Raw genomic sequence first — 25,601 nt, forward strand, 5'->3', positions numbered from 1 at the left:
GGCTCGAGGGTCAGTACGGGGTGCGGGGACCAAACCCATGTCAGCCTCATGCATGGCAAGCGCGCTACTTGCCGTACTGTCTCTCCAGCCCCTTGTTTTCCTGTTGCTGTTTGTTTGTTTGTTTGTTTGTTTGTTTGTTTTAGATGAGGTAGTTCTCAGAGTTGCATATTTTTAGGGGAACAGTTTTATGCCTCTTCAAAACAAACGTGCCCCTCCCACCCCACCCCCCACGCCCAGTGTTCTCCTGTGCGGTGCCCGGGGCCGCCTCCCAGGAGCCCCTTCTCCGTCCCCCCTGGTGGCCGAGGCTCTGCAAGGAGATTGCAAGGCTTTGTTTTCCTTGAGTTTGGTCTGTCCCTGGCTTCGCTCTTCTACATCCCACCTGTGAGTGAGATCCTTTCGTGTTTGTCTTTCTCCTTCTGACTTGCTCTGCTGAGTGTGGCCCTCCAGTCCCACCTAAGCTACAGCAAAAATCGAGATTTCCTCTTCCCCGAGCGCTGGAAGTTTCTGTTCCACGTACAGCCCACGTCGTCCCTATCTGCTCATCAGCCAGGGGCACTTGGCTGGCTCCCGGATCTTCGAGGGTGGCCCTTCCCCGTTCAAGAGCAGACTCCCCTTCAGCGTCCGCCAACTTTTAGTCCTTTGGCGTGATATACAAGGATTCCCAGGAAATATCTGAGTGAAGATTATATTTTTACTTAATTTATTGCTATTTCTCATTACGCCACCCTCCTCCCCTGAACTCCAGCCTTGTCCTGTACTTTTCCTAGTCCAGTTCCCCTTTCTCTCTTTCAGGATTGTCCCTTTTCCTATTCCTGGGGCCCTCCCCTCTGTTGCAGCCCTCTCCCTAGCCTGTCTCCCCTCTCCCCCAGCACTCTGCATCTCACCCTATTGCAACATTAGAGTGTGGTGACGTTGCGTGGCATCTAACGCCTGGGCTAACACACACAAGATGCATCAAAATATCTGCAAAACGAATTTAACCGGAAACATGCCCGTCATCCATGCTGAAATCTGTATCGGTACCCACCAACATTGCGATATGTCCCATCTGAGCATGTCACGCTACTGCATATTATATTAAAAAACAGGCTTGCAACGATCTTTTATAGGAAGAGGCAAAGCGAGGGTATAAAGTGATAATGCTTTCCATGGGTTGGAAAAATTCAGTGGCGAGAGTGGGTCTCTGTGAATTCACCCGCATCCCCTCCTGTGCTCCTGGTGTTCAGAGACCTGGCCTGCGTTTGTGACAGGGAACTGGAGTGACCCTCGGCTACGGGTTCCCAGGGCTGTCTCGGCTGCACAAAGGGGCAGTACATATGCCAGTGGCCTCATTAGGAGCGCTCTAATGAGTTGAGGTGACCCGGCTATAAAGGACAAACAAATGCACAGACACAACCGGGGAAACTCAGCGATAGCATTTTCCAAAGCAGAGGACTCATTAGAGAACGGCAGATGGGTGCAGACACCAAGTAGGGGGAAGTGTGAGACGGCGTCACAGTGCCACAACGATCTTGAGAATTCCATTTCATGAAGGGAGCAAGTCCAATAGAAGTGCATTTATCCTCCATAATTTTAAGTAATCGAATCCAGTTTGTGTAAATTATTTTTAAAGCGATAGTAACTAAAAGGTAGTTTTTATTTTATTTTGGTTTAGGGACCATGCCCAGTGATGCTTAGGGCTTCTTCCTGGCTCTGAGTTCGGGAATCACTCCTGGAGGGGCTCAGGGGACCCGGATCAGCCTGGTGAGCGCTACCCACTGCACTAGCTCGCCAGCCGCTAGAAGGCAGCTTTTAATTTAAGAAAAAGAAATTGATTTGTTCTGAAAATGTGGAAAAGAGTAATTTGCGGGATTGGGGGGTGGAGGTGAGGATGGGTGTTGCTTACAAGAGACAAAATCGAATTCAAATTATCCTGAATAGCTCTGCTTAGTCAAATAGCTGAGCAGTCATTTTAGACATGGTTTATCTGGTCCCTGACCACCACCATCCCCCTCCACCGCTGCCTTCAGTCAGGTCACCTGAAACCTGGCTCCTTTCCTGGCCTCCTTGCTCCCAGGGGTTCTGGGAACTTCATGCTTCCCTTTGCACACCCATCTGAAGGAGCCGTCATCATCATCACTGCACACCCTCCGAAGGGAAGCTGAACTCTGAGTATGAGCAAAGCAAGAGTCTACACCCTGCTGGAGCTCTGGCCAGAGGGCTGGGTAGGGGCGTTACTGACTCATCTCATCCACATGTGACCCACCCACGATTAGGTTAGGGGGCGAAAGGAGAGGGGGTTCCCCAAAACTTTGGACCAAGGCAGAGATTTAGACTATCCCCCTGCCACACACACCCTCAGCAGGTCCCAGTTACTCAGAAGCTGAGACAGCTTTGCCCTGGCACTGAGGGAGGAGAGGTGAATTGGCTTCAGAGGAAATAATCGGATCTTTTAACTCTTTGCTTGGTACCCTGGCTTGACCTAAGTTGATCTGGAGGAGGGGTGAAAGTGTGCCCTTGTGTGTGATACCACCGAGGTTAAGGTTAATCTCTTTCTCCAGCAAACTTGATCGATACTGACCCGTTCCCGTTCCCAGAGGAGAACCTGTAGCTCTTGAGGAAGGAAGCATCTGGACTCTGAGGGCTTAGAGCCTCCATGTGTGGGGATGGCAGTGTCCGTCCCTGGAGCCTTCCAAACTGATGCCCAAGACCCTCTCTCTGGCCCCTCTGGGAGCTAGCATCGCCTTGGTCCTCTCTGTAACCTCTGAGAGCTAGTGTCACCTTAGCCCTCTCTCTGTCCCCTCTGAGAGCTAGTGTCACCTTTGTCCTCTCTGTCCCCTCTGAGAGCTAGCGTCACCTTAGCCCTCTCTCTGTCCCCTCACAAGACACTAAACTGGACTCTACAGTCAGGATGCTTGCTGGCCTGTTGGAAACATGAACAAATGAACCGCTCATCCTGACAGTCCTTTCGTGGGAAGCATGTACTTGGCAGAAAAAGTTTTCTCTTGTCCCTTTCCATCAGGGACAAGAGAAAACGTGACTCCCTTCACATACAGTCCCTGCCAGGAAGTGGTGGCTTGACTGAATGGCGGCCCTCACTCCACACCCCACAGGGACGTGAGGAACCAGCCACGGTGTAGCAACTGAGTCCTTGCTTGGGAGACGAAAGCTATCTATGACCTCAAAACTTTAAAGCTCGGTTTGAAAACATCCCATGAATTCACTCTGCTCTGCAAAAAAATAAAGTTTATGGTTAGTCCCCCTCACTTAGCAAAATTTAGATGCATTTACAGCCAATGTCTCATACTGGGCCCAGTAAGATTGAATATTAATTTCATTTTTAATGAGGTAATGTAGTACTTAAAATAAAACATTTATAAAAGTCAAGTTCATAGAGACAAAGGAGATTCACCTTTATCTGGGGCTGGAAAAGAAGCTTATAGGATAAAGTGTTTCAGATTTCAGGTCACAGAAATGTTTAGGATAGGATAATTGTACTACATCACAAATTGAATAAATTATGCTCTTAAAATATTTATGTAATAAAAATTATTTATTGAAGATTCCAAGATAATAATGATTCAAAAATGAAAATGTCAATTCTCAGCGTTAAAACACTACCTTAAAATGCTACATTTTCTTCAAGAAATTCTGGTCCATGTCATATGGCCAAAAATAACTATTAGAAACCAAAGATCAGCTTAACAAAACATTATTCAGATAATGAATTATCAAACACAACTTGATCCTCTCAAAAACAATTAGAACAAAGCTCGGTCTATGGCATGGTGGTTTACCTTGGCTGTGTGAAGCCCGGGTTTGATCCCTGGCACTACCAAAAAAAAAAAAAAATAGAACCAGTAAGGAAACTAAGTCAGCCAACTACTAATAATTATAGAAAGTTCATGCACTTTTTCTAATAAATTTTGGTAAACATATTGGGATAAAATTCCCTCACAGAAAGAGTAACAAATATAGACTTTCTTTAAGAAGACCTAATAAAAATATAGAATCTACATGTAAACCAATATAAAGATTTTCTGATAAACATAATCAAGCACTGTAGTACTGTTGTCCCATTGTTCATCGATTTGCTCAAGCGGGCACCTACTAGTAATGTCTCATTGTGAGACTTGAGACTTGTTGTTACTGTTTTTGGCATATTGAATACACCACAGGTAGCCTGCCAGGCTCTGCCATGTGGACGGGATACTCTCGGCAGCTTGCCGGACTCTCTGAGAGGGACAGAGGAATCAAACCCAGGTCGGCGTGTGCAAGGCAAACACTCTACCCGCTGTGCTATCGCACCAGTCTAGCATGGGGGTATAAAACAAAACCAAGTTGAGATGAAATTGAAATAAATGGTTAAATTTGCAGTGTCCACTGGAAATGGTTAACTGATACTTTAGAAAAAGAAATAATTTGATTTATAGTATTTTTATGGAGGGGTGGGGACATACTCAGTGGCACCTGGGGCTACTCTTGGCTCTGTGCTTGGGGGTTTACCTGAGAGTTCTCAGGGAACCATATGGTCCGTGTATAGTTTAATTTCATCTTTTGGGGGTGGATTTGGGGCCACACCAAGCCATGTTCAGGGTTTACCCTTGGCTCTGAGCTTAGGGATCAGTCCTGTGGTACCAGGGACTGAACTGGGGTCAACCACATGTCAGGAAGTGCCTTACCCCTGTACTGTCTCTCCCATCCATGTTCTCATTTTGATGAGGCCAGTCTTACTAGTAAGCTTCTGGGGTTTGGACTCTGCCTGTTGTGCTGACTTGCAGTTGGGTATGAAATGATTCTCGTTAAGGACAGAACAGGCTATGTTAGAGAAAAAGTTCATGTAAAGCTTAGAATTATTCCTTGAATCAGGACTTGATTTCTTCATGAAACATAATCAAAGACAAAAAAATCAAAGATACATGGGTTCCTAAGGAAAAGGTGCAGTAATAAAAATAATTTCCTCAAAAATTATTTTCTAAATTTATAAAGAATTTAATCCAAAATGCTAAACACATTTATAACCTGACCCCATTATTTTAAAGTGTGTCTCCAAATAGAAAAGCTCAAGAAAAATCAGGAAATGACAAAATTTTTCAGTGACTTGAATTCTGTTTCATTAAAACTTCTAAAATCACAACCATGTGTAATAGTATACTTAAGAAACTGTCACTGTCACTGTCATCCCATTGTTCATCGATTTGCTTGAGTGGGCACCAGTAATGTCTCCATCGTGAGACTTGTTGTTACTGTTTTTGGCATATCGAATACGCCATGGGTAGCTTGCCAGGCTCTGCCGTGCAGGCGAGAGATACTCTTGGTAAGCTTGCCGGGCTCTCTGAGAGGGGCGGAGGAATTGAACCTGGGTCAGCTGCGTGCAAGGCAAACGCTGTGCTATCGCAAGAAAACAGCCAGAATATATTGAAACTTTTATTTATTTATTTTTATTTTTTTGCTTTTTGGGTCACACCCAGCAGTGCACAGGGGTTACTCCTGGCTCTGCACTCAGGAATTACTCCTGGCAGTGCTGGGGGACCATATGGGATGCTGGGAGTCAACCTGGGTCGGCTGCGTGCAAGGCAAACGCCCTACCCGCTGTGCTATCCTAAGAAAAAAGCCACAATATATTGAAACTTTTTAATAGGGGGTCTAAAAAATAGTTCTGTTTCTTCATGAAGTAAAACCCTGTGTCTACAAATGTCTGTGGAAAAATAATCTCTACCTTTAACATCCAAGTACATAAACATCTTTGTTTTCTATTATAAAAATGAGATCATAGTGAAAATATGATTTGTAACTACCTCCTTCATGCATATTCTTATCATAAAACTTTTTCTATTTTAGAATATTTTCCTACAAGATAAGTTTTATCATTTTATGGTTTTCATTATATGGATATACTAGATATATATCTATATATCCATATAAATGCATATATATAAGCTTTTGTTTCTGGACATTTAGATGACTTCTGTATTCTGACTCAGTTCACTGACTGTCTGAAGGCAAAATTGCTGAGTCATGAGTAGGAAATGAACGCCGAGTCATGAGTAATATGCTTATTGCTCTAAAAGGGTTATGATGAATTCTAATAGGGGTCAGGAGACAGTGTCTTTTCCCATTCTGTTTCCTGACTGAATATTAACTTTTCTAATCTATGTTGTTGATACATATTTCAAATTTTAAAGTACTATAGTGTTTCAATGTAACTCGATTTCGATGATGTAGAATAGTCTAGATTAGACATTGTTCATTTATAATTATTAGTGTGCTAGCCATTTGCATCCTTTGCTCAATTTTAGCAGACTTCAGCTTATTTAGTTTGTTATGGTTGTTTATCTAGCAAGGCCGTTAACATGAGTACCGTATATCAAAAATAGTTTTTTAGGGTTTGTTGTTTTGCATTTCGGTGGGCATTTCCTCTTTGCTTTTTGTTTTAAGGCCATTCCCGGCAGTATTCAAGTCTGACTCTTGGCTCTGCACTCAGGGTCACTCCTTGGTGGGGCTCCGGGGACCATGTGCTGGCCAGCCACTTGCAAGGCAAGTGTTCCACGAGCTGTACTCTCAACCCGGCCCCTAGAGTTCCGCTTTTTAAAGAAGTAGCAGACTTTCCATTCTTCCTGATTCCACAGTAGGGAGTCAGGTCTAACCATAGAAAATATTCACATAGCAATATTTCATTTTATGCTTGAGAAAATCATATATGTAACTTATAACCATTTAAGCTGAATACGTTTTACTACTTTGGCTTCGCATTATTTTTTCCTTATTCTTCAGCAATTTTTATATATCTGGGAGCTCTGTCTTGTTGATTATATTTGAAGGAAGTAAGCAGTACAATAGAAATTCAATTTTCTGAATAGAAAGTTTCCAGTGCGGATATATAATGTCAGTAGATTTCTCACATTAAGCCCTTTTCAAAACCTTAAATCTTGACTTCAAAGTCCTCACTTATGCCTTGACAATAGCTTTCAAGCCCATCAACACAAGAATAAACATATTTCTTCTCTTTCAAGGTACAGAATCATATTCTCTTTATATCTGTTAACATACTTTTTCAAAAGAAAAGAACTTCTTTTCAAAAAAATATATCTTTTTATTCAATTCCATTGGGATGGTAAGAACAAAAAAGACCTTCCAACCTAGCAGTATATCTTAATTCCCCAAGAACAAGGTAGAAAAATATAAGAACCAAAGTGAAAATAGGAAATATTAGAATGATCCCCACTGGATGAACTTAAGGGGATTTTATAATGCATGCCCTGACTTTATTTCTCAACTACTGCAACACAACAGAAATACTCATGATCATCTATGGAGACTCCAAGTTCCATTATACATGCCAAGAAGACAGAGTAACAAACAGTTTGTGCATTTTTAGTTATCATTGTCAGTTTATAACATTTATCACATATGTATTAATTCAAGTGGGGTTGCAAGGAGATTAAAAAAAATAGTTATTTCCCAGTGACTATTATTATACCCAGAGAAAGATACATCATTCTTTTTTCCCCTAAACCTAACCAACAATTTTAATTTTATTGAAGTTCATTCATGTATATTACTCATATAGGGATAGACCTTAATATAGATTGCGTGCTTACTCAGCACTTTCTCTTCTGATACTGGTAGGAGAGGAGCCAACTATGGGCTGTTCTTGATTGTGAAGGGGAAGTCTGGCTCCCACCTGGCTGTGCTCAGGGCTTATTCCTGGCTCTGTTCTCAGGGGTCACTCCTGGCAGAGCTTGAGAATCAAACCCAGGTCAGCTGCATGCAAAGTTAGTACCCTACACACTCGGGCATATTTTGCAGGCCCTGAGAGAACACTGTGGTAAATCAGCATTCACTGGGCCCTGTGGCTGCCACTAGCCCCCTGCGGCCACGAAGTGGACCCTATTCACGTCTCTCCTAACATGTCCAATGCTTCTCTGTAAGTCCACTGTTACTTTATAGAGTCAGCAGACTCTCCGTTGCAAAAACAGAATCAAAACACACACACACACACACACACACACACACACACACACACACACAGAGGATTAGAATTGTATGTGGTTAATTACATAATTTTATATGCAATATCACCAGTGCTCATGTGCTTCGGTTTTCATATCTAATGCTTCCTCATTAAGGAATCAGTAACACGCTGAGCTGGATGTGGCAACGGATCTTCTTAAAGCAGTTTGGAGGAAAGGAGCACTGCACGGAGAGGAAGGCAGAAACCCGGGACCCTAAACAACTTTGAGACTGAGACGGGAAATGGGTCAGCATGCTCTTTCAGACTGAGAGAAAGTACCACCCACTCACTTTCCTTTTATCTACATCTGTATAAAACGGGCTGAACCTCACGTGTGAGTGAAGCCCCACAGAACCAGGTAAAGCAGAGCTTTGTGACCTTGGACTCCAGGCTCAACAGGACACAAAAATAGAGATCTTCTGTCTGCTTCCCCCAATCTCTGGTACCCCAGGGATCATACCCAGATGACCCGACCCTACCGGTGCCAGATAAACACCTCCACTACCTCCACTACCCAGACACCGCCACGCTCCAGGCCGCATTCCGGACACATCATAAGACATTTAATACCCACTTTCCATAATTACCGCACCATATTTGATGAGGTTCAAATATGGTGTGAACCATGGGAACACCTGTAAGGGCAATTAGAGGCCTCCTTAAAAGCCTCCATCCCTCTCGGAGAGCCCGGCAAGCTACCGAGAGTATCCTGCCTGCGTGGCAGAGCCTGGTAAGCTGCCCATGGTGTATTCAATATGCCAAAAACAGTAACAAAAATGGGCTTCAATCGCCTGACACTGAAAGAACCTCCAATACGGCAGCGTTTAGAAGGATGAGCAAGGAGAGGATGATAAAATCTCAGGGACGAGCTAGACTGCCAAAAGAGAAGAAGGACTAAAATGACTGTCTGTACTTTCAATGTATGTACACTGGTATCAGAAGCATCCATCGAGGACCTGATGGTGCAAGTGCAGATCAAGTACGACATCATTGGTCTGACCAAGACGAGAAGGCATCAATCACATCACACCTTTTTCAACACTGGAGAAGAACTGTTCCTTACAACATGCAACAATAGAGGCGTCAGTGGTGTCGGTGTTCTTGTCAACATGAACTTAGCCATGAGCATTGATTCATTTGAATGCCTAACAACCCAAATTGAACGATTATGCTTGAATAGATGTGGCTCACTGTTGGCAGTTTCTATCTTTGTCATCTACACACCAACATCCAACTATGATGAAGAAGAAATTGAGAAATTCTACATGGAACTGGAGAAGTTCTATAAAGAAGACCACACCTTCTACAAGATCATTGTTGGTGATTTCAATGCCAAGATAGGACTGAGAAGGACACCCGAAGAACTCCACATCAGGACCCATGGCCTAGAATGGAACGAACAAGGTGACAGACTGTCTGAGTTCATCATGTCGACCAAGACCATCCATGGTAACTCACAGTTCCAGAAGGCTGAATCTGAACGCTGGACATGGGAGTCTCCCGGTGGACAGTTCCACAATGAAATTGACCACATCATATTCAATCAAAGCTTTTGCCTGACCGATGTCACTGTTATCCCAAAATTTCAAATGGGATTGAACCACCGTCTTCTTCATGCAAAATTCTACTTCACAGAGCAGGGAGAAAGGTCTGCAAAGTTTAAGTTTAAGAAGAGAACTCCCAGAATTACCACCAACTGAGAGCTCTTTGGCACTATTGCGGCAACGTGGGAAGATGCCGTCGTTGACAACATCAACGAAGAATACAATCGACTGGTTTAGCACCTCCATGACCGCTCGAGGAATGCCAAGTAGTGGGAAAGCCACAAACATGCCTGTCTTCGGAAACTCTCAAGCTCAGTTGCCAAAGTGGTTTGGCATGAGCCTTAGGCAATCACAAGCTCACATCCGAGCTCACAAAGCTGTGCAGAGAAGCGATAAAGGAAGACCTCAATGAAAGAAGAGCAGCAGTGTTGGTCAATGTGGCCGGGAAAAGTATTTGCAATGCTCACCTGTCCTTCACCAACTACAAGACCAAGATGATTGCCCTCCGATGTCCTGATGGATCTATCACATCTTCCAGAAAGGCAATGGAGAGGATCATTCACGACTTCTACCAGATATCTTGACAGCCACATCCACCTGCCCACAGGTAGGATGTATATGTCATTCCCAATGTCCTTCCTTCTGAAATCCAACATGCCATTTTGTTGGTAAAGATGCATACAGCACCCGGTCCAGACAAGGTCAGACCTCAACATCTGAAAAATCTGCCGCCAGTACTCATCAATACACTGGCTCGACTCTTCACATGCTACCTGTCTGTATGCAAGGTTCTGTCCCAATGGAAAACCAGTAGGACCGTTTTGTTGTACAAGAAGGGAGACATCCACAACATCGGCAACTATCACCCAATCTGCCTTTTGTCCGTCATCTACAAGTTGTTCACTCGAGTCATCCTGAATAGAATAGGCAGAACACTAGACGAAGGACAACCATGTGAGCAAGCTGGGTTCTGAAAAGGATTCAGCACGATTGACCATATCCACACAGTGACAAAACATTGAAGTTTTGTAAGAGTTCAATATGCCGCTCTGTCTAACGTTCATCGATTTAAAGAAGGCCTTTGATTCTGCTGAGATTGAAGCCTTAGCCAAACAGGACATTCAAGCTCAGTACATCAAGATCCTCCACAAGCTGTATTACGGATTCACCATCAGAATCCCACCATTCTACAAGGAAGTGATCATCAACATAAAGAGAGGGGTTCAGCAGGGTGATACCATTACACCAAAACTCTTCAGTACCACCCTCGAGAACATCACGTGATGACTGGAATAGGAAGGAATGGGAGTGAAGATAGACAGTCGGCAACAGCAACTAGACCACCTCCGCTTCCCTGATGACATCATTCGAATAACACCAAACATTAGCCAAGCGGTACAAATGTTGGCCAACTTCGACCATGAGTGTGGAAAGGTCAGACCGCAGCTGAATCTCACCAAAACAATGTTCATGAAAAACAAACTAGTCCTTTTCATTTGCTCTCAATGGAACGAACATCTCCAAATGCAGCAGCTATGTATACCTGGGTTGAGAACTCAGCATGAGGAACGACTTAGCGCCAGAACTGCGCAGGAGGAAGAGAGCAACGTGGAACGCCTTCAAGAGCATCGAAGAAGTGGTTAAGAGGACAAAGAACCTCCAGCTCCAGGCACATCTTTTCGACTCCACCATTCTTCCTGCACTAACATTCGCCTCAGAGACCTGGGCCCTATGAAAACAGGATGAGAACGCTATTCGGGTATCCCAAAGAGGAATCGAAAGAGCTCTGCTTGGAATATCACATTTCACTCAAGTGAGAGAAGGAATCCGGAGTTCTGACCTCTGTCAACGATCAAGAATCAGGGCCACTGTCTCATCTGCCAAGGCATCAAAAATCAAGATAGGCCAGACATGTAATGCAATTTAGAGATAACCACTGAACTAGAGCTATTACCGACTGGATTCCATGAGATGTCAAAAGATCGAGTGGCTACCCACCTACAAGATGGTCAGACTTCTTCATCAAAATGCTGAATGAATGGTTTAAGGCTCTTCATGTTCCTGGAGCAAGCAGATACCATTGAGCTATAGTGGCATGCAACAGGGACTAATGGAGATGTTACTGGTGCCTGCTCGAGCAAATCAAAGATCAACGGAATGACAAGTGATGACAAGTGATGATACATTTATAGTTTTTTCTTCCTGTCACGCTAAATGATTCCAAGAAAAACATACACAATGATAAAACCATTACCCATTAAAAATCCCAGAAAACAAGCCACCCCAGACGTCTCAGAGTCAAAGACTCATTCTTTGCTCTCTGGAGTCTGGGTCCCATGTCGCTATGAACTTTATCCTTATGAACTGGGTAGGCCAGGTGAGGAAGGAGAATGTTGTAGTCGATGAGGAATAGTGTCTTGTAGAGCATTTACTCTCCTGGAATACTTTCTATGTAGGGAACTTTAGTCCGTGCCTTGGCCAAATACCTCCTCTGACAGCAGTATAAATACTCTAACCAGGAATATTGCCCCATAGCTGGAAGCCTGCCTCATGAGCTGGGGGGAGAAGGCAGCTGGGATAGAGAAGGGAATCACTAAGTCAATGATGGTTGGAGGAATTGTTTGGGATGGGAGATGTGCGCTGAAAGTAGATGAGGGACCAAATGTGATGGCCTCCCAGTATCTGTATTGAAAACCATAATGCCCAAAGTAGAGAGAGAGCATGGGGGAAATTGTCTGCCACGGAGGCAGGGGGAGGGCTGGAAAGGGGGGGAGATACTGGGAACATCGGTGGTGGAGAATGTGCACTGGTGGAGGGATGGATGTTTGTTCATTGTATGACTGAAACTCAAACATGAAAGCTTGTAACTATCTCACAGTGATTCAGTAAAAAAACACCCTAACCTTCTGTATACACATCACATGCATGTCTTCTGTACACATATCACACATATGTCTTCTGTGTACATGCCACATATATCTTTCCCACTCACTGCACATACATCCTGTGCATGTTAGATGTTAGCTCCTATTCTGAAAAAAAAATGGGCTGGCACATCCTACTTTCTCAATAAACATTTGGTAGCTGAGGACTAAGCCCGTAAGCTACTAGGGGTAAGTCTTCAGGCTGGCCCTATTCTGCTGAGGTGACCGTAGCCCAGCTGACTGCTAGCGTAGGAAGATGTCTGGGCTGAGCTTCCCCGAGAGACCTGGAAGAGAGTGTCTCTGCCCATGGCTCTCTGAGGAGCACGTGAGTGAGAGCCCAGTCCCTTCATATCAGACTGAGCTGGGTCAGCGGGTGGGGGCTGGTACCCCATGATTTCTGCAATCGTCTTTAGTTTGGATCACACCCGAGAGCCCATGGCTGGCTGTGAGACACACAACTCCCCCCATCTCTCCCCTCTCTCTCTCACACACCCTTTCTCCCCTCCCCAAAGCTCTGTTCCAGGATGCCTCATTGCTTGAGCTTATAGACTAAATCCTAGTGTTCTATTTTTAGTTGTTTTTCAAATATATGGCAAAGCTCACAGTGTGTCGAGACGCTGTAATAATGAGCCCTCTTGCAGTCAAACTCTATGGCTATGTCTAGGCTGGTTCTCTATTCGTCTGTGTTTACTTTCAAAGAAGCCAGGAGGGTGGGGTGTACCTGTGGTGGGAGGAGGGACCCCAAGGAGCTGTCGGGCCCCAACGTGCCTTTTGTTGCTAGGGGGAATGCAGCTGATAACATTTCACTTAGAAATCAAAACGGCCTCACGGTTCCGGAGCAAGTGTCTGGGCTGTCTTGTTTCCCCGGATTTCTAACTGGAAATCGTTTGGTCCAAATGGGTCCCTGGAGTATTTGTGGCCAATTCTGGGGGGTGGGAGGGAGACGCTGACCATGTGAGTGGGTGGGTAGAGCTGCAGCTTTGCAGTGGGCACATGGGAGGGCGGGAAGAAGGGCCCGGGACCTCGGGGGGCCGCACGGCAGGGGTGGAGAGCCTGGAGAAGGCGGCGGCTGGTGGGAGTGGGGAGACACAAGCTTAGAGTTCCGACAGATGGAACATCCAGGCCCGGAAACCTGAGGGTGCGGGAGCAGCCGCAGGGCCAGACTGTGTGGGGCCGGGTGTGGTCGCTGTGGGATAACGGAGCAGAGGAAGGAGAGGTCCGAGGGGGACTCGGCGGGGAACGTCCTGAGTGGGAGGCTGCAGTCGGGCTCTTACGGGAGCCGGGGGCCGAGAGGCACCGTCCCTCCGGGAGCTGCCCCTGCACCCCCCAGGTGCCACGCAGAGAGGACCCAGCCCCTGTCCTGGGGGGAGCAGCTCAGCCAGATCCTGGACAGGCCCTGAGAGGCGGTGTCCGTGCCTGCCCCCTCGGCCTTCACCTCCTGACACCTCGAGCTCCTCTCCCGGAGCACGGCCCGTCTCTCAGGCTAGGAGCAAGCAGGCAGGGCCGGGCCAACAGCTGGTCTTAGGCCGTGCCCTCGCCCAGGGCACCTGCCCTGCCCTGCCCTGCCCTGCCAGCTGAGAGGGGCCTCTGATCACTGTGTCCTGCAAAGGGCCATGGCCAGCTGCTTGCCTCTGGGCTCCAGACAAGGGTTTGCTAAAGGAGTTCTGGGCCTCGGAGCTACCTGCTGTGGTTCCTGAGAACTTCAGAAACTCGCTTTCCTCCCTTTGGGTCATGCTTAAGTTACCTGTTTGTCACTTCCCCCAAGAGCCTCTTGCTTCTGCACACACCACACACATACACACACACACACACACACACACACACACACTCATACTCACACAGAGAGACACTCAGACACACAGAGACACACACATAAACACACTCATAGACCCACAGAGAACACACACAGACAGACACGTACACAGAGATATACACACAGATATACTCACATACAGAGATACACACACTCACATTCAGACACACACTCACAGAGAGACACACACAGACAAACACACTCACACACAGGCACACCCTCACACACAGAGACACACACAGACAGACACATACACACAGAGACATACAAGATACACTCTCAGAGACATACACACTCACATACACACAGACACATACACACACAGAGACACACACAGATACACACACAGACAAATACACTCACACACAGACACATACAGAGACACACAGACATACTCACAGACACAGAGATACACAGACAGACACACAGACACACTCACATACAGAGACACACAAGACAAATACATTCACACACATACACACACACCAGGACCCCCCTCCCCCATACCTGGCAGTGGGCATGGCTGGAAGACTAGCAGGCGGGTTCACTGGGAGGGGCCGTGGCCAAGGACCCCACTGGTCATTGGCCTTCCTGGCCCGTCCACCCTCCACTCCAGACATATGTCCAGCTTCCCTCTTCTGTCCGCCACTCTCCGAGGTGGGCGGGGAGCCTGGGCACGCTGGGGAAACTGAGCCACACAGACACGCTGCGCGGTGCATTGAGAGCTGGGAGGACCGACCCCGCCGAGTGGCCCCGCCCGCCCGCCCCACGGGACACGGGACACGGAGAGTGCCGCCAGTCCAGGACGCGCCTGCCGGATGCAGTGGTCACTCACGCGCCTTTCCCACCTGTCCCCCTCTGCCGTCTAGATGCGCTGAACCTCCGGAACCGGCAGGTGATCTGCGTCACCCTCAAGGTCCTACAGCATCTGGTGGTGTCCGCGGAGATGGTGGGTGAAGCCTTGGTGCCCTATTACCGCCAAATCCTCCCCATCCTGAACATCTTTAAGAATATGAACGGTGAGTGGCCCCAGCGCCAACGCGCCTGCAAGCCCAGGGGACGGCCCGGCCTAGGTAAGGAGCCCCCCACAGGGCCCACGGGTCATGGTAGACCGAGACCCCCTGGGGACCCTAAGGAGAGGCGTCCCGCCACCCCTGTGTGGCCTCTAGGAAGCAGGGAAACCAGCAGCTCCGATTCCCACGCCAGCTCACTCACCCCGCACAGAGCTCAGAAGCATTCTAGAAATTGGAAGGTGTTTTAAATTCAATACACGACTAGCACTTGGGTTTCCCTTCCTTTTGGTAAGAATTCTACCTTTCGATGCCGTTTGGAAGCTTACCTAAGTTAATTGGCTTAAAGTTATTTTAGAGCAATATCAAAATCCAGTCTAGGTGGTTTGAAGAGGCTTAAAACATGTCCTCCTGCTGGGAAAGAGTGACGGAGGTCTCCGTGGCGGCTGAGTTGATCACGGCGAGTTCCCGTTTGCAGTGTCCACGTGCTGACGCACTGATCCCAAATTGTGTCTTCAATAGTGTCTCCTCTGGTTGGCCGAAGTGCCAAGGGTCTCGGGCAACATACTTCCCCCGACAAAGGTGCTCTCTAGTCCGGGGATCCTTGAGGCGGTGGGTGTGGGTCTCTGCGTAGCGAGGTTGTGGGTCATTTCATTTTCCTCCCCAGCCCCTCTGGACACCTGGGTCCCATCTCTGTTCCTTGGGCAGCGCCTTCCTGCCCCTCTGCTCAGGGAAGCCGGCAAGGCATCCCACCCCTCCGGCAGCTCGTGGGACGCTATGACAGCTGCTCTGTGCACAGCCCGCGGCTCTGGTGTTCGGCAGCTCCCTTCACAGTCCCACCCTCCAGCTATAATCACCATCTGTCCTGTAGACGCCTATGTGGGTGGAAAGGTCGCCAGTGGGCCCCCCGCTGGCTTGTGGTGAGCCCAGACGGCTCCAGTGGGGGCACAGCAGGTTCCAGATGCCCCTCGGGAGCTGATGTCCTGCCCCACATGGCTAGGAGCGACTGATGTCCATTCCCAATGTCAGGGGGGTGCTGAGACGTCTCCTCCTTCAGGGAGGCAAAAAGCTGGCGTTAGTCCCTGGATTCCTCAGGGTCTAAGGGGAAGATCGAGTGTCTGTGAGTTTCAGTTGCAGCATTTCTAGCTCATGCACAAATGCTCCTGATTCCTCATCAGGAAAGAGGCTTAAAACATGTTCTTCTGCTGGGAAAGAGTGACGTAGGTCTCTGTGGCGGCTGAGTTGATGACGGCGAGTTGAGTCAATGGCAGTGTTCCTCTCTGGGCGTGGAACGTCCACGGACTTACAGCGTGGCCCCATGCGGGCACCGTCGCAGTTAGGAGTCAGGAGGGAGCCCTGGAGGTTATTGCACTTGGGTTCCCTGTACCTCGAACATTCAGAGGTGATGGGAACAGGCAGAGACAGACAGGACGGAGCCTGAGTGCCGGTGACAGTGGCCGTGGAGGGCAGCAACAGCGCTCAGGGGCAGCAGAGGGGCTGGAAGAGTGTGTCCAGGCCCGGGGGCGTCTGAGCCACTGAAGTGTGCGCCCCCCCAAGCCTGCCTCCTGCAGAGACCCGAGCAGCGCTTCCCACCCTCCCCAGCGTGACCTTCTCTGCAGGCACTCTCTGGGTGTGGCCTGAGGGATGCGAGTCGAGTCCCTCTGGGCAGGGACACTGTCCTGACGCCCCCTGCCCAGCGGAGAGCTTGGCCTCAGTCTCAGCCCACGACGTACGTTGGCTGCAGAAATGGAGGGAAATGATGCTGTTGAAAGAGAGCAGCAGTCGCCCACCACACCCCTGTTAGGGCCCAGAAATCTGTAGCAGTGGCAAGAGGATGGAGAGGTGGGAAGAGAGGGACGGAGAGGTGGGAAGAGAGGGACGTAGAGGTGAGGAGAGAGGGACGTAGAGGTGAGGAGAGGGATGTAGAGGTGAGGAGAGGGATGTAGAGGTGAGGAGAGGGATAGAGAGGTAAGGAGAGGGATGTAGAGGTGAGGAGAGAGGGATGTAGAGGTGAGGAGAGAGGGATGTAGAGGTGAGGAAAGAGGGACGTAGAGGTGAGGAGAGGGATGTAGAGGTGAGGAGAGGGATGTAGAGGTGAGGAGAGGGATGGAGAGGTGGAGAGAGGGATGTAGAGGTAAGGAGAGAGGGATGTAGAGGTGAGGAGAGAGGGATGTAGAGGTGGGGAGAGGGATGTAAAGATGGAGTGAGGGATGTGGAGTGCAAAGAGAGGAAGAGTCGTGAATGCACAGAAGTGTCTTCAGAGCTCTAGACTTTCTAAATCAGTGGTTCCGACGTCTGTCACATGATGCTTTTAATTTTAGTCTTGTTCACGAATGTTCTCTCTTTAACAAAAATCTCCGTTGACTTTCAGAACATAGTTCCACTTCCATTCAATCAGGGGCGGGGTTGTGCTGGGGAACGGGGGTGTGCTGTGTGGGTGGGGGGGCCTCGGAGCTTCTGCCACAGCCTGATGGGTCCCAGTGATAGCAAATGATTCTGGAACATTTCTAAACGCATGCACCGAGAATTCTACGTTCAGCCTTTTTTTTCCCTGATATCTTCTGACATTTGAGGAGGAAAAATATTAGCTTCAATTTCATTTTCGACTTATCTTAAAAGGCTGTCAGCGGGCCGCTCAGAGTTCAGTTTGCATATGACGGCGTGGGAGCACGTGATCCTGGAAACTTCAAACTGTTCTCCAAAGAGGCTGTTTCCGTAGCTGGCAGGCGAGCGGGAGGAGCTTGCCGTGGGGTGTCCAGTGGTGATCTGGAACTTTCCCCACAGAAACGGCAACTCTGCTCGCAGTTTGGAAGGCCCTGCTTGGGGGCAGAGAGACCGAGTCCGCAGAGCCACGTGTGAGCTGCCCCTTGACCTACAGGCACTTATTTCCGGTTAGAATGATGTGGGACGCGTGAAGCAGGGGCGCTGGGGAGCCTCTGTGACTTACCTGGCATTTGAGCCTTGCGTCGCCACCCCCGTGTTCTTGTCCCCTGCCGTCCCTGTGGGCCGCCACCCTGCTGCATGCAGGCTCGAGCCGCTCTCAAGGCTCGTGTTCGGCTGCTCGTGGCAGGAGGGAAGAGACGCCTGCGCAGCCAGTCCCCTCTCCGAGTCCCTCCAGAGCCCCGCCAGGCCCCCCATCCACTCTAGTCTGTGATGTCCAAGCTCTCTCCTACATCAAGTGGAGTTTCTCAGCCCTGGGTGGGGGGTGGGGGATGAGAGCCCCCGGGGCAGAAGCCAGAGCCAGGGGCGGGTACGAGGGGAGCAGGGCACCCCGAACATGCCCCTCATAAAGGACGTGCCAACCCCAAGAACGCGTCTGCTCAGGAGAGAGGGGCTTCGCGTTTGTGTTTGTTTGGGAGCCGCCGTCTTCCCTGTGTTGAGACCAGATTAGGCTGTGGTGAACACAGATGGGGGGGCCGCTCGTGGTGGCCTTCATTAGAGTCCCTCTAGGTGTGGGGTGACGCCCACCTGCCCTGATGACAGCTGAGTGGAAGGGCCTCACCTCCGCACTGACAAACCCAAACCTCCGGGAAACGTGGAGTGCCATGTGCAGTGCCATGACCTTGGGCCCAGAGCCGCGGGGAGCGGGTAAGTCACAGCGCTTCTCTGCGCCTCGTCTCCCCATCACTCCAAACTACGTTTCACAGCGTCGTGTGTGTGCGGGGGGGCTGGCCTGCCAGCCAGACTCTGCCTCTGTGACTCCCTCCCCCGCCCCGCGGCCGGCCCGGAGTGGGAAGAAACCAAAGAGCACCGTGACTCTCTCACAACCCTACAGACACAGACAGTTCCTACGAGGGGTCCACTGTGGAGATCACACTCTAGCAGGGGCCGCTGCCGGAAGGGTCCTTTGTTCCTCCTGCCAGTAGCCAGTGACCTTCCTCCTCCCTGAGTCTGCGCGTGAGGAAGCATCTGTTTGACTGTTCACAGGCAATGACCTCTTGCTGCAAAGGACTCGTCTCTCATTGGCAGAGGCTCAGTGTGTGTGTGTGTGTGTGTGTGTGTGTGTGTGTGTGTGTGTGTGTGAGAGAGAGAGAGAGAGACAGAGACAGAGACAGAGACAGAGACAGAGACAGAGAGACAGAGGGATGGAGAAGAGAGGCCCGTGTGCCAATAAAGTAAGAACTCTGGGGTTTGCTCGGGATAACTATTGTTCAGACCCACTCCCCCCTGGCATAGTGTCTAAGTGGAATCTGTGACAGCTGTTTTGAGGACTGTGGTATTTTAAAAGGAGTCTCAGTGTAATTAATAAGGGGTCCTGGATCACGGCTCCCCAATTGGGTCTGAGTTTGGGAACTTGTTTCCCTCCATTCTGACTGACCAGCTGTGCTTCGCCAGTGGCTGCTTTGGGGTGGAAGAGACGTTTCTGGGTTAGTGACTCCGTTCACAAATGTTATTAAAGGCCGTAGAAAGTGGAGACAATAGGAGTGTTCCATTTATGGCTTTCAGAGATGAGACCACAAACTTATCGATGCGGCGTTCTACATTTGAGAGGCGTGAGCTGGCAAGCGGCATTTAGAGTTTTATATGGGGGCTCTGATTAGGCTCCCCCATAAGCCCCGTGTCCAACGGCAGCCCTCAACTCTATGGGGCAGAGTGGGCAGAAGCAAATGGAATTCTGCAGAAACACATCCCCCACGAGTAGGAATCAAATATTCTCTGATTACCCTGGGCAGTGAGGCTGTCAGCCACTTAGCACTCACAAGAGTCCCGGCAAACAAACTGGAAGGTTTGCCGCAAATTCAGACCCATTCAAATATAGAGGGACTAAGAGTACACTAAACTGGCAAAATTTTAGAATGTCTGTCCAGGTCTCTGACCTGAAACATAAGGAACTTTCTGAAAATAGAAACAACAATTTGATGCTGATAAACTCTCTTAAACCTTTGAATGAGAACTTAAACAGAGATCTTGACGCCACTGTTTGGGGGTGTCAGGAAGAGTGCCTCAAGGTCTTTTAAAATGGGGGTGAGTTTCTGGGGGACGACTGCTTACCCCAAAAGTGCTGGGATTTTCTGTCTCCAGATTGACTTTGTAAAGGTTATTTCACGGAGCTTTCATTTTAATTTTAGGATTAAGGTTCCTGGCCCCCATGGAATTCTGCTCGCTTCTGAGCCCTTGATTTGTAGTTTGGAAATTGACTTCAAAGCTCCTTTGGAAAGTGTTTGGCGTGTTGGACATGAAAGGCTGGGTTTCGGGGGGAGGTGATGGAGCGAGGCCGCTGGCAGTGCTCCTCTGCATGCCTCACCTTCCCCGAACAGTCCTGGGGTGGGTGGGCCGCAGGGCCACGGGGAGCTGCTGTCTGGGTCTGCCCTGAAAGAGGTGGTTCCCATGGGGAGGGCCATTCTCTTCCTCTTCTCTGGGAGGGGCCAGCCCAGCTGGGCCTCACTGACCAGGGCTGTCTCCCGGGATGGGGCCAGCCTCGTGTGGGGACACACTCCGTTCTTCCCATGCAGGACACCTGGCACTGGCGCCACTCAGGCCCTTCGAGGGTCCATCGCCCGTCTCCAAGGCTCGCACCTTCCCTCTGCCCTGCCCCTTCCTGGCAGCCTTGGAAGTCTCGCTGGATGCCACCTAGTGTGAACAGCACAGCTCACCCCCCCACACTCCCCTCCCCGAAGAGCCCTGCTGTGGGGGGAGCCGTCCTTCCCCGCCGGAAACCCCTCCCCAAGTCTAGTGTCCCTTCTTCCTCCCAGTGCTGCCCAGAAGCCGTCCAGCCCGGGGCTGTACATGCCCAGTACCCCGGACACCGTGGCAGGAGGCCACGCCGGACAAGCCATGGCATCTGCATTGCCCTCTCGGGTCCCCTCGTGGGCCACTAAGTCATTACTCGGGACCGCCTCACCATCAGGGACATGCAAAGGCACACACACCGAGCTTCCATCTCTCCCTTCCTTTGTTAAAATAGAATTGATGTTTCCCCATAGCTCAGGGAGCGGGTGACAAGGGCAGAGATGCAGTTGCTGAAAGTGCCGACCCCCTGCCCCCGTGCCCACCTCTGTTTTTAAGGCGCTTCTGTCCTCCTCTTCCTCCCCCCATCTCCCTCCCCTCACTGCTTGGACACCTGTTTTTTCATCCTAGGCCCAGGGTCCGTTGTTCAAAGCCCCGTGCCTCTGGCTGTCTCTGTGGCACAGAGGGCCGACTCAGGGGCTCTTGGTCCCGTCTCCAACCCGCTTCCCTTCACCTGGACCCTCCGGTCTAAGTCTCAGCAAACTGCAAGCTGGCACCTTTGTTCCAGCCAAATAGCCTTCCCTGTCACACGCGCCACGGCTCTGTGCCTCCGCCTGCCACTGGCTGACCGGGTGGCTTCTGCATCCTGGCCTCACGCTCAGCACCGCCGTGCCACAGGGGTATGTGTGTGCACATGTGTTTTCTGGTCACGTGTTTGAGTCTGTGGGGGTAGATGCCAACCAGTGGGGCTCGGGGCTGTGTGCTTGCTCTGGAGGAGACAACAGCGGGACCAGAGGACCTTGCGTTCATGCCCAGCCTCATGCTGGACGCTGGAAGCTGGATGCAGGCAGGTCCAGCCCCGCCCTTATCCCTAGAACCTTCGTCTGGGCCCTGCTGCCTTCAGGAAGTGCAGCTTGACAGAGACAGGGATCGGGTCTGCAGGCTGAGCCCCGGGTTTCGAGAGCTGCCTCGGCAGACCCTGTCCTGTGCCGCCCCCCACTCCCCACACCCCAGGCTCTGGCGGCTGTGTGGGTGCCTACGGGGGTGGGGGGGGTACCGGAAGTCAGGGCCCTGCCCTGGGCTTGCAGGAAGGACAGGCCGCAGCTCTCCCCTGGCTGTGTCCCCTCTTCCAGCGAGGGTCAAAGGGCTGCCAGCGCTGTGCAGCCGCAGATCACCAGGGCTCCACACAGCGAGGGGCCTCGGCATGGGGGGTGCGTACGACGTTCTTCAGGGTGTGTGGGGCCGAGTCCCGCCGTGGGGAGTAGGCTGGGGGCCACCTGCCCTCAGACAGCTCACTCTGAGCATGGCACCTCCTCTTAGCATCCTGCCTCTGGTCAAGGAAAGGCCGGGGGCGTGTCCAGAGGAGGGCATGGGCAGCAGGTGGCCACGGGGAGACTCAGCAGAGAGCGGCTGGGCACTTGCAGGGACTCCTGTGGTCACCCCGGGCCGGGCACGGCTGCCGCTGGACACCAGCAGGATGGTGGAGGCATCGCGAGCTGGGCAGAGGGTCGGGTCCGTCTGTGTCTGGAGGGTCAGCGTCCAGGGGCTCGCCTGCAGTCAGGGACAGGTGGCACAGCGTGGGGTGTGGGGGGGGGGGGAGAGAAGCAGGCCCTCCCTTGGCTTCAGCCCTGCAGGGACGTGGCTACCATGTGGGTTTGATGATGCTGCTGCTGCTGCTGCTGCTTCTTCTCCTTCTTCTCCTTTTCCTTCTTCTCCTTCTTCTTCTCCTTCTCCTTCTTCTCCTTCTTCTCCTTCTCCTCCTCCTCCTCTTCCTCCTCCTCCTCCTCCTTCTCCTTCTCCTTCTCCTTCTTCTCCTTCTCCTTCTCCTTCTCCTTCTCCTCCTCCTTCTCCTCCTCCCCCTCCCCCTCCCCCTCCTCCTCCTCCTCCTCCTCCTCCTCCTCCTTCTCCTCTTCGTCATTGAATCACCATGAGATACAATTACAAATCTTTCATGTTTGAGTTTCAGTCATACAATGATTGAACACCCACCCCTCCTCCAGTGCACGTTCTCCACCACCAATGTCCCCAGTATCCCTCCCCCAATTCCAATCGTCCCCTGCCTCCATGGCAGACAGTTTCCCCCATGCTCTCTCTATTTGGGGGCATTATGGTTTGCAACACAGATACTCAGAGGCCATTATGTTTGGGCCTTTATCTGTCTCAGTGCGCATCTCCTGTCCCGACCCATCCCGCCAGCCACCACTGACTTAGTGACCCCTTCTCTATCCCGAAGCTGGATTCTGGATAAGGGGCAGCCTGGGCAGTGCCCACTGCTGGGGCAGCTGCCTCTGGGGGTCCCTGCAGGGAGAGGGAGAGGCCCACAGTGGGACCAGCTGGGGCTGGCTGCCTGCTGGTGGGGTGCGGCCGCCTTAGACCCCCGGGGCTGCGGGGAAGGATCAGCAGGAGCATCTCTGTGGCCTGCCCAGAATCCAGCGGCATCTGTACGAGCCCCGACAACCCAGTCACCTGACTGGACGCAAAATAGCACCTTCCCCAGTGGCTCCGCCAGGAACAAAGTGGGTTGTTTTCTGGACGTTGGTGATCCCTCCTAGGGACTATTCTCATTCCCCTCCCCCCAGACGGTTCTGCCCTCCTGCACGCCTCTTCCGCATGGACCTCACCCAAGGGAGGGCCGCCTCTCCCCACGCAGACCCGCTTCCGGGTTTGGAACGGCTTTTCCAGCCACCTGTTCCTTTCCAGATCCTTCCACCCTCCCGCAGTCCGGTGCCTCGGCGCTGACGGGCGTAGCTGCCTCCGCCCACGGGACTTTGCCTCTCGGTCTCTCACCGGACACTTTGGCTCAGCGTGGCCGAGGACAGGCCCCAGCTCCGCACTCTCCTCGGGCCACTCTGCTCCTGCCCTCGCCGCCGCCTCCTCCTCGCCCCGGGCACGTGCTGCCCCTTCAGGGGTCAGCACCCGAGCGCTGAGCGACCTGAGCCCTTCTCCGCCCACAGTCCCAGCCTGAAACGACACACCTGGAACAGCCGCTCCGTGAAACCCTGCTCAGGGGTTTACCCGCAGGCTTGAAACAAGCACCATTGACATGCAACGGCCCCCACACTCTTTCCTCTAAGGACGCTTCTCTGGTAGCATTCTCAGCGGCTTTTCATAACAAACAATACAAAATATATGACTTCAGCTCTGCTTTGGGGCAGGGATTGGGGTTCGAGATGGAAACACCCGAAATATGGTGGCGGGAAGGTGTCGTGGTGGTGGGATGGGTTTGAATATTAAATGTAATGAAATATTGTGACCTACTTTATAAAATAAAAAATTATTTTAAAAAGGGCAGCATGATTGTGCTGGGCAGAAGGTGCCACTGGGCGTGGCCATGGCTGGTGGCAGGGGCTCGTGGCCTCCACTCCTGAGTCCTGTGCAGGGACTCTGGGGAGAAAACATCGTTTGTTCTCTGGGAGCACAGTCCGGGGCCCCCTGGTTGCCCCCCGGCTCCCCCCAGCCTCTCAGGCTGTGTGGAGCGTCCGGTCCCGGCATCCTTCCATCTCTGCTCAGAACCACGTCTGCCCTGCGACCCGGGGAAGGGGAGCCCCCAGAAGACCCCTCCTCCAGAGTGTCTGTTCCGCCTGACCCCAGGCCTGCAGGCAGCGAACCCTCCGCCCACCCTGGAAGCCGGAAGCCGGCCCCTTTCTGAGCAGGAAACTCCCGCCCGCCTCTGGTAGTGGGGACGCCTGCAGGGTCCAGCTGGCTGCGTTTAGCAGCTATGAGCACCCCGGGCGCCCGGAGCAGGCCTGCAGCCGCATGGGGAGGTCGAGCAGCCGCTCAGAGCATCCCCGCAGTTTGTGCTTTGGGCGTCCCCTCAGGGTCCCCTCCAGGGCTGCTGACCAGCAGGTCTCTGCCTTGCCCTTCCAGGCAAGTGCGGGCCAGCCGACTCCTCTCTCCTCCTTTCTCTGATAGAAGAGCTCTCGGGGGTCCTTCTTCTGGGCCCCTGAGAGTGCTGCTGAGAAACCCAGAGGACCCTCCCCGGGGCACAGCCTGGTTTTCTGTAGAACCCTGAAGCCGTCGGAAGGAATTTCTGCCAGGCCCCTGGGCAGCAGAGGGACCAGGAGAAGCAAAGGTGGGTGGGGGCGTTGTTCCAAGCAGGGAGCCGCCTAATGGGTTTCCTTAGAAAATCAGTTCGGGAAGAAATAGTTTAATTTTCCAAGTGACTCTCATCACCAATCTCTTCTTACAGAGAAGGGGGACATCAGCCATTGGCCTTAGCTCCACGTGGCATCTGAAAGACCCTAAAAGCTCGCTGGGTGTCATCTGTAGAGGTTCCCTTTCATGGGGATATAATTGACAGATGATACTGGGTAAGCCCAAAGCATGCAACAATGAGCGGGTGGATGTGTCGTTTGCCAAATTATTGCCAGAAGAAGTTTGGTTGCATCTTTCATCCCACCGAGTGCTGCATTCATTTTCCCCACCTAAAGAGAATTTTTAAAATCGACTCCTCTCTTGACAACTTTCAAACCTACAGTATTGTGAGCTGCAGCCTCAAATACTGTCCAGCTGCTCTATCTTAGAATTTCTGTGGGCAGCTTTTGCTTGATTCTTGCCAAGAACGGTATCGTGATGTGTATTTCTGGCCCGTGAATGCAATCACAGAGCACGAGAGATGCCTGGTCCAGATGCTCCAAGCAGGAGACTCGG

At 51.0% G+C, this 25,601-nt stretch overlaps 1 protein-coding gene across 3 annotated transcripts in view; it reads left to right on the forward strand.

Moving 5' to 3' along the window:
- Positions 1 to 25,601, forward strand: part of PACRG (parkin coregulated) — a 366,509-nt gene that overhangs the window by 228,037 nt on the left and 112,871 nt on the right. For 2 of the 3 annotated variants that reach the window (XM_004600766.2, XM_055135351.1), the window contains exon 4: positions 15,144 to 15,293. The exons of the other annotated variant lie outside the window; for it this stretch is intronic. In XM_004600766.2, coding sequence (XP_004600823.1) covers positions 15,144 to 15,293 — 150 coding nt within the window. The remainder of the gene's footprint in view (positions 1 to 15,143; positions 15,294 to 25,601) is intronic. 3 annotated transcript variants of the gene reach the window in all.

Source organism: Sorex araneus, chromosome 4 (assembly GCF_027595985.1).
Source record: "Sorex araneus isolate mSorAra2 chromosome 4, mSorAra2.pri, whole genome shotgun sequence".
Classification (NCBI taxonomy): domain Eukaryota; kingdom Metazoa; phylum Chordata; class Mammalia; order Eulipotyphla; family Soricidae; genus Sorex; species Sorex araneus.